At 45.2% G+C, this 15,771-nt stretch overlaps 1 protein-coding gene across 1 annotated transcript; it reads right to left on the bottom strand.

The window, feature by feature from the left end:
* Positions 1–5,029: 5,029 nt before the first annotated feature.
* On the bottom strand, positions 5,030–5,629 carry LOC135519462 (ADP-ribosylation factor-like protein 11). The gene has a single exon (XM_064944697.1). It carries the CDS (start codon positions 5,627–5,629, stop codon positions 5,030–5,032), a length of 600 nt encoding a protein of 199 aa, XP_064800769.1.
* Positions 5,630–15,771: the final 10,142 nt, after the last annotated feature.

Here is a 15,771-nt window from a genome sequence, read left to right as displayed (position 1 = left end):
TTCTTATGGGTTAAGGAAGGCTCACATAATTCCATCTAGGTCATCAGCCAATGAATTCTACTCTTGAGTAAACATTCCATAACTGCAGGTGGCAGCCAACCTTGGCTTAATACCTGTTCAAACAACACACCACAGGTGGCAGTATGCACCCTTTTAGTTTGTTTACAAACTCATAGAAGTATTAGAAAATGTACTACTTCAAAATGGAGATGGCCTCAATTGCGCTGCCCATTCTCTCAGACTCCGTAATGGGTCCGGTACAATGATGCAATGTCCACGAAGAAAACACTGTAGCCCTGTTTCTCAGAGGACATGAAATCCTGCTGCAGAAGTGATGTCACTTCCTGTGGAGAGCAGGTAGTGATGGCATAGGTCTTGCAGACATTGCTTGCATTAACTAATGGTTGTGTGCCACGTCATCGACTGAGAGATTGCTGTAACATATGAGTTGGTTAGCTGATATGTAAAATACCTATCCAGACTTTGTAAGATCTGGAATGCATCAGAAACACCTGGTCAGAGGAACACACCCACTGTTGGGAACTCCAACAGAAGAGTTGACTGAAAACTAAAACAAACCTATATTTGGCAACAACAACAAAGTATTATCTCATTCTTATAAAAAATGTGTTATTTTATGTTGAAATAGAAAAGATTGCAAGGTTTGTCTTTTTCTGGTCCAGGTATAGAAAATCACAGAGGCCTCTAGTGGCTAAAGCTCATTCTAATATGACCAGAGCCATTGAGGGCTTGCACAATTTTAATGTAGTCAACTGGGTGGAACTTCCAACTTCATTGGCTAAGCCCTCCTGGTGACCCTGTTGGAGTCATGTCCAACTGGGTCATCAGGAGGGATCAGCCATTTTGAAGAAGAAAATGGACTATTTAAAAAAAAAAAAAATGGAGACTGCCTCAATGGCGCCCCCCCGACCGCCGCAGTCCAGGAGTCCCCTATCTCTAGGTCAAGTATGTGGAGCCCCCAGGCCCCCCGACCGCCGCCGTCCAGGAGTCCCCTATCTCTAGGTCAAGTATGTGGAGCCCCCAGGCCCCCCGACCGCCGCCGTCCAGGAGTCCCCTATCTCTAGGTCAAGTATGTGGAGCCCCCAGGCCCCCCGACAGCCGCCGTCCAGGAGTCCCCGATCTCTAGGTCAAGTATGTGGAGCCCCCAGGCCCCCCGACCGCCGCCGTCCAGGAGTCCCCTATCTCTAGGTCAAGTATGTGGAGCCCCCAGGCCCCCCGACAGCCGCCGTCCAGGAGTCCCCGATCTCTAGGTCAGTCCCCCCCCGACAGCCGCCGTCCAGGAGTCCCCGATCTCTAGGTCAAGTATGTGGAGCCCCCAGGCCCCCCGACAGCCGCCGTCCAGGAGTCCCCGATCTCTAGGTCCCCCCAGGAGTCCAGGAGTCCCCTATCTCTAGGTCAAGTATGTGGAGCCCCCAGGCCCCCCGACCGCCGCCGTCCAGGAGTCCCCTATCTCTAGGTCAAGTATGTGGAGCCTCCAGGCCCCCCGAACGCCGCCGTCCAGGAGTCCCCTATCTCTAGGTCAAGTATGTGGAGCCTCCAGGTTTACTATTTTTACTTGTAGATTTTCTTCTGTCTTATGCACATGTCTGAGTATTAATTGTTTCTCTCTTCCTGCGGAAAGAAGACCGGACTAACAGAGGATAGAACACGACCTCTGACCTATACAGAACTTTATTTTTATTTTTTTAAATGAGGTCACAGTTCATAAGCTTCCTGAATGTGTATCTCTCTTAAAATCGTCTCTTGAGAATATATAAATATATATTTCCATAAAGCCTGTACAAAGCTGCTGCAGCTAAACAGTCATTGTTGAAACGGACTCACTCTGCAGAACGATAACATTGGCTACTTATTGTCAGACTGACGGGGAGGTTGTTCCGTTGACTTTTTTGATTTTCATTCAAAAAATGGTTAATCATAATGGGTTGTGATGACATGCTGATGAACCTGATACAGTTATGTCTGTCTGTAGGGACACACTGTCTTTGTACCAGTCTCAGTTTGTTTCCAGGATCTAGGAAGTGTGAGGGCTAACACAAACCCCCGGTCCCTTGTCTGGACTTATGTTCCTCTGTTATGGCCCATTCAAACAGCGCACAAAAAAAAGCCAGGAAGGATTTGTAAGGAGTGGGTTTGGAATAGGGGGGTTTCAAAGCAGCACAGGTTTGTTTTGGAAATAATTGTTTATTACTGATGAACTATCCCTAGAAGGACCGAGCCACTTTAAAGAATTACAATTTGTCTTGTATCAGAAAACGATACAAGCTTATGTTTGTTGCAAGATTTTTACTTGCCAGAGAAAAGTTGTTTTTAAAGAACTTAATAAAATGTCAGTGTTTTGGCCTTAGTTTCATTTATACATTTTAGATAGATGAATTCACTTTTAAGGTGGCTTGCTGATGCTTTCAACTCTTGTGCACATTAAAGACGTGAGTGGAAATTCATTGTGCCTTTTTTTTGTTTTTAATTTCTACGAAACAAAAAGAAATCTCAACGACAAATGTACTAAGGAAAAAAGAAACAAAATGCTAGAAGCTGTTGGAGCATCCAGAATGGGAGATGTTCTTGTGGTGTCTCATATTGCTGGAGTCTGCCACTAGAATAGTCAATGCTGCGCTCTGCTGAAAAGAGCGATTTGTTCTACTCCTATTTTGTTGTTTGATAATTGTAGTCCATTTTGACACATCACCCCTCCTTCCACCTATACCTACCGTGTCTCAGAAAGCATTCATGCCTGTTTCAAAATGGATTAAATCAACAACATTCTCACCCATCTACACACAATACCCTGTAATGACCAAGACAAGGAAATACTATAATCTAATTTACAGAAATATTCACACCCCTGAGTGGATATATTTAGAAACCCCTTTGGCAGTGATTACAGCTGTGAGTCTTTCTGGGTAAGTCTCTTAAGAGATTTTCACACCTGGGAAGTGTGACATTTGCCTATTTATGCTTTTAAAAATTCTTCATTCTGTCATTGTTTGTTGATCATTGCTAGACAGCCATTTTCAAGTCTTGCCATAGATGTTCTAGCTGATATAAGTCAACTGTAAGTAGGTCACTCGGGAACATTCAATGTTGTCTTGGTAAGCTATTGCAGTGTATATTTGGCCTTGTGTTTTAGGTTATTGTCCTGCTGACTGGTGAATTTGTCTCTGTATCAGCTGTAAAGCAGACCGAGATGTTGGATTTGCCCCAAACACAACTTTTATTATCGAAATGAAGTTCATTTCTTTGCCACATTTTTTTCAGTTTTACTTTAGTGCCTTATTGCAAACAGGATGCATGTTTTGGAATGTTTTTATTCTGTACAGCTTCCTCCTTTTCACTGTCATTTAGGTTAGTATTGTGAAGTAACTACGGTGTTGTGGATCCATCCTCAGTTTTCTCCTATCACAGCCATTCAACTGTGTTTTATAGTCCCCATTGGCCTCATGGTGAAATCCCTGAGTGGTGTCCTTCTCCGGCAGTGGAGTGAGGAAGGACGCCTGTATCTTTGGTTGTGCATTGATCCACCATCCAAAGTGTAGTAACTTCCCCATGATCAATGTCTGCTTTTTTTTTACCCATCTACCAATAGGTGCCCTTTGCGAGCCATTGGAAAACCTCCCTGGTCTTTGGTTGAATGTGTTTGAAATCCACTGCCAGACTGAGGGACCTTACAATTATCTGTATGTGAGGGGTACAGAGATGAGGTTGTCATTCAAATCAAGTTAAACACCATTATTGCACACAGTGAGTCCATGCAACTTCTGTGACTTGTTAAGCACATTTTTACTCCTGAACTTACTTAGGCTTTGCATAACAAATGAGTTGAATACTTATTGACTTGACATTTCAGCTTTTAGGTTTTAAAGAATTTGTAAGAATATCAAAACAATTCCACTTCGACATTATGAGGTATTGTGTCTAGGCCAGTGTCACAAAATCAACATTTTAATCTGTTATATTCAGGCTGTAACACAACAAAATGTGGAAAACTCCAAGGGGTGTAAATACTTTGAAGACACTACATTCACCTCACCACAAACAAACCCATCAATGCCACATTCTGCTAATCAATCAGGGGATTTTGATTATGACATCACTTCCTCTCATCTCATCTTTAGGACATGTTCTCTGTACTACTGATCCTAACCAAAATAAATGTGCTGTTAGCCATTGGTTACTGCTGCAAGCTTTCTGATTGATACAGTAACATCAAGGTGTATTGTCTGTCTGGAAAAATTGATGAGAGATTCTTATTCCTAAAGAAGGGACAAAGTGACTCGCATGTATGTGATTTAGAGTTGCTGTACATGGTACCTGGATAAATATACCTGACACATTTTGCTCTCAAAAAAAGTAATCAGCTTTACTGAATATACAAGGTTCTATTTTAATGTAACTGTTTATCACCAATCCCTTCAGTCTGGTGGTGTCAACACTTCAATCTGGAGTAGCAACCATTGATTTTACTTCCAGGGAGAAACTATAACCAGCAGGACTGTGGCTAAATAAGGAGACCACCTTGTGGTGTAGAAGGATACTGCATCTTCTGTCAATTGTAAAAATGAGTGGCACTTGTGACATTACTGTGGGGGAGATTAGTTTAATGTAAAATCCATGTCATTGTTACAGTGAGTGTAAAAACAGGTGGATGATCCCATTGGGTTTTTGTCCTTTTGATTAAAAGTAGCCATTTAATTCCAATTTGCGATTCTCAAGTCCCATTGAATAGTTTCCTTCATAGTGAATGTCACAACTGTTTCTATATTCAAATAACCTACTGGCATGATGCATACTGTGAGACATGGGGCTAGTTAGTGATAGGAGCACAGCTAGCTTATGAAAAGCCTCACAGGTTCCCTTTTGTCCAAATGTGTGTGTGCCTATTCTTTACCTGTTTGTATATGAGAACCCATTCCTTGTCCATTGATCTGTGTATTTGCCAAAGTTTTCCATATGTCCGTGTGTGTGTGTCTGTGTGTGTGTGTGTGTGTGTGTGTGTCTGAGTTCTCCCTCAGCGCTTTCTGATGAGTGTGACCAAAGAGTCCAGGGCCTCTTGGAGCCCCAGGCCATTGTGAGCGCTGCAGCCCTGCACCTCCCAGTCTCTATCCCAGCACTGCCCCAGTCCCAGCCGGCCCGTCACCTCATGGAGCCCCATCGCCTCTGGGAGGTCCATCTTATTAACCAGCACCATTAGGGGGACCCCCCTCACTCTCTCATCCCCCAGCACTCTCCCCAACGCCGCCCCTGCCTCCCCGATCCGTACCCGGTCTACCCCGTCCACCATAAACAGCAGGGCATCGCATTCCTCCATGTGGTCTCCCCACTGGGCGCGCATGCCCCCCTGGCCCCCTATGTCCCACACGGTCAGCTCCGGGCCAGAATCCAGCTCCAGTGAGCCCACGTTGAAGCCTACTGTGGGGGTGGTGTGTGCCAGCTCGCCCCTAAGAAGGCGGTGGAGGAGGGTGGACTTCCCTGCCCCGTCCAGGCCCACTAGAACCACTTTGGCCATGTGGCTGTGAAACTGTCTGCACAGGGCCAGACCCATGTCAGACAGGGCTTTGAGGTTTTTATGAAAGATGGTTTCTGCAGATCTGTGATGGTTGGAGTCCATCTAAGCTTGTCCTTTAATAGTCCAATGAGTGGAGCAGATCAGTTAAACATCAAGGCTTAGAAATGAATCATCACATCTTCAGTTATCAGCAAGGTCCTGATTCCTCTTTATCGTCCTGGTCTGTGAGTATGTAATCCAGCTGCTTGACATTACACCTTTTGTGCTGAAATGGAGGCTCCTACAGCACAGCTGAATGTCACTGAACAGTCATAACCAAGTGAGATATCATCTAGTTATTTTCATGTGTTTGCATGCAGCTTTCTAAGCCAGCGCTAGTTCCCATTGGACTAATCAACCCAGCTGACTGGGATCTCAATCACTGGGGATGGTAACCATGGCATTGGCTTCATCTGGGCTACACGTGTGGCGGTTAAATAATTCAATTAGTTGATGAGAAATTGATTGTGGGTAGTTTATTTTCAGAGCTACTAAAATCAGAAATGGGAGATGGAGGTGCAATTTGCTGACATGAGGGGCAACAAGATGTTAAACATTCTTGTTATCGGGCCTCCCGGGTGGCGCAGTGGTCTAGGGTCTGGGTTCACGCCCAGGCTCTGTCGCAGCCGGCCGTGACCGGGAGGTCCGTGGGGCGACGCACAATTGGCCTAGGTTGTCCGGGTTAGGGTTTGGCCGGTAGGGATATCCTTGTTGTGTTTCGGAGGAGTTGTAGCGATGAGACATGATAGGAACAACTAACAATTGGATACCATGTGGGTAAAAATAAAACATTCTTGTGATCAAACAAATAGACAAACAGAAGGGCACAGCCACTTTGACCAAGGATCTGTATTAAATGTACCTCTGTTCTGACCCTAGATTAGAGTGAATAAAACAGGAAACGCCCACTGAATCAACTGGGCTGCGTTCAGTACGTTCAATTGAATGGAAACTGCTGTACTGTCACGGATCCCTCCGGAACTTTCATTACGCACACCTGTCCCCTATTCCCACTGAATAGTACCTGTATAAGTGTGCCCTTTGGTTTCCATTGGGCTGTCCATCATTGTTACAATGTCCGTTAGCGCGTGTGAGTACTAATCATTGTCCCGAGTGTTAATCATTGTGGCGTGTGTATTTATTCGAGGTACTCCTCGCTCTTTTGTTTGGGTTTCAACCCTGTTTTGTGTGCGAGTTTGTTTGGTCTTCGTCCCTGTGCCTTTACATGGCTCGCCGTAATTTGGGCTAAATAAAAACCCTATTATGCATTTCTGCGTCTGTCTTCCGAATCTCTTCATGTGAACGTGACATGTACTTAACGAACAGTTGAAAAACAGGGAGGTTGGGGAACGCTGTTAACATGACCACTGCCCTTTAAATACGGCACTCATCGCTTCAACCCACACCTTGCTACAGCCACCGAACGGGAGCAAACGCGTCTTAAAGTGTGTTAGAGTACGCAAGAGAACGTTTTGAGGAAATGTGTTGTTCAGTACAAAACATTCCACAACGTAGCAAATGTTCAAGCTTACTGAACAAACCTCTAACCCCCCCATGATTAACTGAGTGATCAAGAGAGATCAGGCTTCTTGCAAAACCTGATTTATGAGGATTATGGCATCATTCATGTTTGGGGGGTGTTTATTTTATGGTCGCTGCGCGGCTGTGCAGGACTCCATCACCGTCATTGTTTGCTGACGACACGACGGTGGTAGGCCTGATCACCGACTACAATGAGACTGACCTCCCTATAGGCTGAGACCTCTCCCTCAAAGTCAGCAAGGCAAAGGGGCTGATTGTAGACTACAGAAAAAGGAGGGCCGAACACGCCCCCTTCACGTCAACGGGGCTGTAGTGGAGCAGGTTGAGAGCTTCAATTTCCTCTGTGTCAACATCATTTAGGATCTGTCATGGTCCACACACCAACAGAGTCGTGAAGAGGGCACTACAGCGCCTCTTCCCCCTCAGGAGCACAGGAGGTTGGTGGCACCTTAATTGGGGAGGACGGGCTCGTGGAAATGACTGGAGCGGAATAAGTGGAACATCAAACATGTTTTGAATGTGTTTGATGCCATTCGCTCCGTTCCAGCCGTTATTATGAGCCGTCCTCCCCTCAGCAGCCTCCACTGCCCAGGAGGCTGGAAAGATTTGGCATGGGCTCTCGAGATCCTCAAAAAGTTCTACATTTGCACCATTGAGAGCATCTTGACTGGCAGCATCACCGCTTGGTATAGTAACTGCTTGGCATCCGACCGCAAGGCATTACAGAGGGTAGTGCATACGGCCCAGTACATCACTAGGGCAGTGGCCTCTATACCAGGCGGTGTCAAAGGAAGACCCTAAAAATGTTCAGACTCCAGCTCGTCAAGTCATAAAAGTTTATCTGCTACAACACAGCAAGCGGTACCGATGTACCAAGTCTAGAACCAATAAGACCCTGAACAGCTTCTACCCCCAAAACATAAGGCTGCTAAATAGTATGTCTGGGTAGCTAATGGTTAACTATTTAACTATCTGCTTTGACCCTTTGTGCTGCTGCTACTGTTTTATTATCTATCCTGTTGCCTAGTCACGTTATCCCAACCTATACGGTATGTACATATCAACCTCAACTACCTCGTAGCACTGCACATCTACTAGCTACTGGTACTCTGTGTATTGCCACGGTAACACTCTTATTGAAGCAGGTCAATACTTTAGTATTATTCCTCTATTTTCTCTCTCTGCAGGTGTGTAGACTAACATTCCACTGTCAACACACCTGTTGTTTACCAAGCATCTGACATGTATGTATGTGTGTTTTTTGTTGATGTTCTTGAAAAAATGATTCGATTTCTGTGCATGTTATGCCAAAATGATCTAGACTTGTGTCTAGTGTTTGTCAGGCCAGACAGTGCTCTAGTGACCTTCGCCTTATTTATTTCATAGGAAAGTAACTGTCTCTGCAGCTCTGAATTCAATTGGTCTTGCTGAATGTTGACAGGTCACATCATTTGTTGTGTCTCACTTCCGGACACTCTGCATTAAAACAGTATCAAGTTTATTTTAACCTATGTCTCAGGTCACCTGATTTAGAATTGACCACAGGTAAGGTCAGTGTTTCACAATCCATTCCTCAGGTTGCACATATTTGTTCCAGCCCAACACTAACCCACCTGATTCAAATAGGACTTGGTGATTAGTTGGGTTTGTGCTAGGTTAGAATGAAAATGTGGACAGATTGCCTTAGGATGAGCTACTTCTGTACTGCTTAGCACACTTGCCAAATATCAGAACTCAAACTGATCATGCAATGTAATATGCTTTTGTTGTATTTTGGACACTTTTTGGGGGACCAAATTTGGTTTATCGCCGCTATAGTTGCACATTTTCATACAATATATTTTCAAGACTCGTGCTCAAACAATATGGCCGCTATCAGCTTGCATGAATGATTTTTACTATCCAACAGTGCCACCATGCGACCAAACTGAATCATACTGTACAGGTTAGCTAGACTCATCCCTGAGCATGTGTGCCAAATTGCATCACTCTGAGTACAACAGATCAAGAGATATAAGCATCTGTCAATTATAGCGGCACTGTTGTAATGTGTACTGCCCAGTACATCACTAGTGCCAAGCTTCCTACAGTCCAGGACCTACAGTTGAAGTGGGAAGTTTACATACACTTAGGTTAGAATCATTAAAACTCATTTTTCAACCAGTCCACAAATGTCCTGTTAACAAACTATAGTTTTGTCAAGTCGGTTAGGACATCTACTTTGTGCATGGCACAATTAAGTTTTCCAACAGTTGTTTACAGACAGATTATTTCACTTATAATTCACTGAATCACAATTCCAGTGGGTCAGAAGTTTACATACACTAAGTTGACTGTGCCTTTAAACAGCTTGGAAAATTCCAGAAAATGATGCCATGGCTTTAGAAGCTTCTGATTGGCTAATTGACATCATTTGAGTCAATTGGAGGTGTACCTGTGGATGTATTTCAAGGCCTACCTTCAACCTCAGTGCCTCTTTGCTTGACATCATGGGAAAATCAAAAGAAATCAGCCAACAGCTCAGAAAAAAAATTGTAGACCTCCACAAGTCTGGTTCATCCTAGGGAGCAATTTACAAATGCCTGAAGGTACCACATTCATCTGTACAAACAATAGTATGCAAGTATAAACACCATGGGACCACAAAGCAGTCATACCGCTCAGGAAGGAGACGCGTTCTGTCTCCTAGAGATGAACGTACTTTGGTGCGAAAAGTGCAAACCAATCCCAGAAGCATGGGGGTGGCAGCATCATGTTGTGGGGGTTCTTTGCTGCAGGAGGGACTGGTGCATTTCACAAAATAGATGACATCATGAGTTAGGAAAATTATGTGGATATATTGAAGCAACATATCAAGACATCAGAAGTTAAAAAGTAACAAAGTTAAAGCTTTGTTGCAAATGGGACTTCCAAATGGACAATGACCCAAAGCATATTTCCAAAGTTGTGGCAAAATGGCTTAAGGACAACAAAGTCAAGGTATTGGAGTGGCCATCACAAAGACCTGACCTCAATCCTATAGAACATTTGTGGGCAGAACTGAACAAGCGTGTGTGAGCAAGGAGGCCAACAAACCTGACTCATTTACACCAGCTCTGTCAGGAGGAATGGGCCAAAATTCACCCAACTTATTGTGGGAAGCTTGTGGAAGGCTACCTGAAACGTTTGACCCAAGTTATTAAACAATTTAAAGGCATGTTACCAAATACTAATTGAGTGTATGTAAACTTCTGACCCACTGGGAATGTGATGAAAGAAATAAAAGCTGAAATAAATCATTCTCTCTCCTACTATTCTGACATTTCACATACTTAAAACAAAGTGGTGATCCTAACTGACCTAAGACAGGGAATTTTTTACTAGGATTAAATGTCAGGAATTGTGAAACACCTTAGCCAACTACATTTAAACTCAGTTTATGTAAACTTCCGACTTCAACTGTGTATATAATAGCCGGTGTCAGTGGAAAGCCCATAAAATTGTCAGTGACTCCATTCACCCAAGTCATAGACTGTTCTCTCTGCTACCGCATGTCAAGCAGTACCGGAGCCCCAAGTCAAGGACCAAAAGGCTCCTTAACGCCTTCTACCCCCAAGTCATAGACTGTTCTCTCTGCTACCGCATGTCAAGCAGTACCGGAGCGCCAAGTCAAGGACCAAAAGGCTCCTTAACGCCTTCTACCCCCAAGTCATTGACTGTTCTCTCTGCTACCGCATGTCAAGCAGTACCGGAGCCCCAAGTCAAGGACCAAAAGGCTCCTTAACACCTTCTACCCCCAAGTCATTGACTGTTCTCTCTGCTACCGCATGTCAAGCAGTACCGGAGCCCCAAGTCAAGGACCAAAAGGCTCCTTAACGCCTTCTACCCCCTGTATATAGCTATCCCCTGTACCCCCTGTATATAGCCTTGTTATTGTGTTTATTTATAGGATTTTTTACTTTAGGGGGGAGAAGCTCTTGTCCATACTGCAGGCCTGTGCATTTGGAACCTCTGCCAATGAGGTCATCTGTACTTAACAAAAATATTAACTTAACATGTAACAATATCAAAGATTTTACTGAGTTACAGTTCATAGAAGGAAATCAGTCAATTTAATAAATTCATTAGGCCCTAATCTATGGATTTCACATGACTGGGCAGATGTGCAGCCATGGGTGGGCCTGGGAGGGCATAGGTCCACCCACTTGGGAGCCAGGCCCAGCCAATCAGAATGGGTTTTTCCCCACAAAAGTACTTTATTACAGACAGAAATACTCCTTAGCACCCCTGTCCAGCATCACTACTCTGGACGGTTCTGACTTAGAATATGTGGACAATTACAAATACCTAGGTGTCTGGAAGGAGAGTTTGCAGTCTAACCAGACTCACATTAAGCATCTCCAATCCAAAATTAAATTTAGAATCCGCTTCCTATTTCGCAACAAAGCCTCCTTCACCCATGCTGCCAAACATACCCTCTTAAACTGACTATACTGAAAGGATAGAGATGGATGGATGGATGGATGGATGGTGAGGTCCCGAGTGGTGCAGCGGTCTAAGGGACTGCAGTGCTGAGGAGCCACTACTGCCTGGGTTTTGGCCGGGGGGCTTTATTTGGCTCAACTCCTTGTGGCGGGCCGGGTACCTGAAAGCTGACTTCGGTCGTCCACTCCTGAGTGGAGTGTGTTAAGAAGTAGGGGCTAGGTAAATCATGTTTCGGAGGATGCATGTCTCAACCTTCGACTTTCCCAAGCCCATTAAGGAGCTGCAGCGATGAGACAAGTTTTTTTTAATTGGATGGATGGAGAAAGCAGGGAAAGATGGAATCTACCCTATATTATATTTCTCCATGGAGGACTACTTATATTCTAAATAACACTTGTGTCTGTCAGATAACCATCGGAGGGGCTTCCCAACAACATTCCACAGACCATGGGTTGAGATTGAGAAACAGTGCAGTCTAAACCCCTTACCATTGTGCCCTGGTCTAAACTCACTTACTGTGAACCTATAAACCTAAGCTCTGATATGTGAGCTTAGGTTTATAGGTTCAGAGGCTGACACCATTCTAGAATGAACCTGTTGTATTGTCAGGGTACTGCTGTTAGATCTGTATTATTAAACCTGAAGAAAATTAAGTTAATCAGTTGAATGTGACTCTCTGGCTTTTCTTGTTTGCCCCTCCTGTATGCAGCCCTTCCTGTTTGCCCCTCCTGTATGCAGCCCTTCCTGTTTGCCCCTCCTGTATGCAGCCCTTCTTGTTTGCCCCTCCTGTATGCGTGGGGCTACAATAACTGCCAGGTGGGGCTAGGGTCCACAGCCAACCAGCCCAACCCCAGGAGTTTGTCCAACTGTCTGCAGAACAAGGTGGCTGTTCACGTCACCTGAGGTCAAACCTCCTCTGGCTGTGGTTGAGAATGGAGAGTTGAGTGAGAGTGACCACTGTTTGAACGTGGGTTTGATATGAAATGTGTTTAATATTTGTATTTAATCAGCCTGTGTGTGTTTCTCTCAGTTGTGCTGCTGGGCAACAATGGGAAACAGCTGACACCTTGTCGCCTGGTGGGCCTGCAGGGTCTCTGTGTGCAACAGGTGAGTACAAACACTACCTCCTCTAACGTTCATTCCTCTCCTCCCCTCCAGATAGAGTCTGGCCCTGCCTACTCCCTGGCCCTGCCTACTCCCTGGCCCTGCCTACTCCCTGGCCCTGCCTACTCCCTGGCCCTGCCTACTCCCTGGCCCTGCCTACTCCCTGGCCCTGCCTACTCCCTGGCCCTGCCTACTCCCTGGCCCTGCCTACTCCCTGGTCCTGCCTACTCCCTGGTCCTGCCTACTCCCTGGTCCTGCCTACTCCCTGGTCCTGCCTACTCCCTGGTCCTGCCTACTCCCTGGCCCTAACAGAGAAGGGGCTGCTGTAAGCCTGGGGAGTTAACACCTATAGCCAGCTGGGCACAGGACACAAGAGCAACCATCTCAGCCCTGTCCAGATCATGGCTGAGAAGGGGAGGTGAAATAAGTCTCTGTATATACCCGTGGACACACACACACACACACACACACAGTACACATTATGGCTGAGAAAGAGAAGGCAGTCTAGGAATAGACACACACACACACACAGTACACATTATGGCTGAGAAAGAGGAGGCAATCTAGGAATAGACACACACACAGTACACATTATGGCTGAGAAAGAGAAGGCAGTCTAGGAATAGACACACACACACACAGTACACATTATGGCTGAGAAAGAAGGTGTACATGTGAGAGGTGTACATGTGAGGACAGGGAATGGGTCAGTATGCTGCCCTTCCTGCACTGACAGACTCCCTCTGTCATGTCTCCATGGGTAAGTGTATGTCCTCTCCTGTTGACAGAGCATTGTGTGTGTCCTCTCCTGTTGACAGAGCATTGTGTGTCCTCTCCTGTTGACAGAACATGGTGTGTGTCCTCTCCTGTTGACAGAACATGGTGTGTGTCCTCTCCTGTTGACAGAACATGGTGTGTGTTGACAGAACATGGTGTGTGTCCTCTCCTGTTGACAGAACATGGTGTGTGTCCTCTCCTGTTGACAGAACATGGTGTGTGTCCTCTCCTGTTGACAGAACATGGTGTGTGTCCTCTCCTGTTGACAGAACATGGTGTGTGTCCTCTCCTGTTGACAGAACATGGTGTGTGTCCTCCTCATGGTGTGTGTCCTCTCCTGTTGACAGAACATGGTGAACATGGTGTCCTCTCCTGTTGACAGAACATGGTGTGTGTCCTCTCCTGTTGACAGAACATGGTGTGTGTCCTCTCCTGTTGACAGAACATGGTGTGTGTCCTCTCCTGTTGACAGAACATGGTGTGTGTCCTCTCCTGTTGACAGAGCATTGTGTGTGTGCCCTCTCCTGTTGACAGAGCACTGTGTGTGTGTCCTCTCCTGTTGACCGTGCATTGTGCGTGTGTCCTCTCCTGTTGACAGAGCACTGTGTGTGTGTCCTCTCCTGTTGACAGAGCATTGTGTGTGTGTCCTCTCCTGTTGACAGAGCATTGTGTGTGTCTTCTATCCGGAACATGATGACTTCCTGATGGTGGCCCAGTCTCTAAAGGAGAAGTTTGATATCCCAGAGACGGCCGACCTCAAGTTCAGCGTGGACGGCGCAAACATCCACGTACAGGCCATGCTCCACGTCAGGTAGGTTGCTCACTGGGCTCTAACAAAGCAAGATCAAGTTAGCCAGCTAACATCATTACATACTAAGAACTTTCTGGATTATAGTGAAAGTTGGAAGATGAATGGGCTATAGAGAAACAATCAAATGTGATGTTCTGAGTCCATGTCAATGCTTAAATCACATAAAAATATTTTTAGGTCTGGAAGATTTGTTTGTGTAATTCGTCTTTAATGCATCTGGCCCTTTTTGCGAATCTAGCGAATTGCGAATCTAGCGAGTGAGGAATGTGCAGGTCTAGCGACGTTTCTGTACTGCTGCTACTTATTTCATGGCAACGTTTGCAAATAACTGGTACACATGATATACATTGAACAAAAATATAAACTCAACATGTAAAGTGCTGGTCCCATGTTTCTTAAGCTGAAATAAAAGATCCCATAAATGTCCATACACAACGCTTATTTCACTCAAATGTTGTACACACATTTGTTTACATCCCTGTTAGTGAGCATTTCTCCTTTGGCAAGATAATCCATCCAGCTGACAGGTGTGGTATATCAAGAAGGTGATTAAACAGCATGATCATTACACAGGTGCACCTTATGCTAGGGACAATAAAAGGCCACTCAAATGTGAAATTTTGTCACAACACAATGCCACAGATGTCTCTAGTTTTGACGGAGCGTGCAATTGGCATGCTGACTGCAAGAATGTCCAACTGACCACTGAACCACGCAGAATCCCCTCCCACAGTCTCCCTCAAAGGGGGCTATGTTAAAGCTGCGCTAACAAGGCCCTGGCCTGCAGTCTGATACAGAGCCACCCAGCTGTACCATTTGCCTTAGTGTTAGCCACAGTGCCTGCTTCTGGTTGTCTGTCTACTGCACATGAGATTGGTGGCAAAGGACATTCAGAAGAAACTACCCTAACCACTGTATTAGGGTTGTTAAATAATTGTTCAGAGGTCCTATTAGATATGGATATCATCTTCTGTCTCCCTCTACGATTTGGTAGTTTCATCCTGCGTCTCTGAAGGCCAGTTGTTTTAATTTTCCCATTGTTCCTTCCAATCGTACGTGTGGATTGAGTTTGTTCTTGACAAGTGAGGAGCACATCTGCACTTCCTGATGTGCAGTGGGTTGTGGGAGAGTGTGTGAGATTGAGTATGTGTCTTATCACTATGGCCAGATATCACTCTGGTGATATCCATGCTCCAAAATGAAGAGGGTCTCAGGTTATAAAATGGTTGGCTTGTCATAGGTCTGGATTCAATCCATATCGCGGAAGAGCCACGTAAAAATGTCAAGGTAATTTCCAATTGTGCCGACATCATGAAAATACTGCGCACGAATCGATGAGTCCGTGCTTGTGATGATTCTGAACGATCAACTAGCTCGAGACAACGACACGAAGCTGCCATGGGCGGAATCCTACCTGGTTGGTTTTGGCTACTTTTATGCCACATGTTGTTTTTAGGTGTTTTGACGGATTTCATGTCAATACTAATATGGCAAAACAATTCGCTAG

Source organism: Oncorhynchus masou, chromosome 29 (assembly GCF_036934945.1).
Source record: "Oncorhynchus masou masou isolate Uvic2021 chromosome 29, UVic_Omas_1.1, whole genome shotgun sequence".
NCBI classification, from domain to species: domain Eukaryota; kingdom Metazoa; phylum Chordata; class Actinopteri; order Salmoniformes; family Salmonidae; genus Oncorhynchus; species Oncorhynchus masou.
The sequence above is the reverse complement of the archived record's forward strand: the minus strand, read 5'-3'. Positions and strand labels throughout refer to the sequence as shown.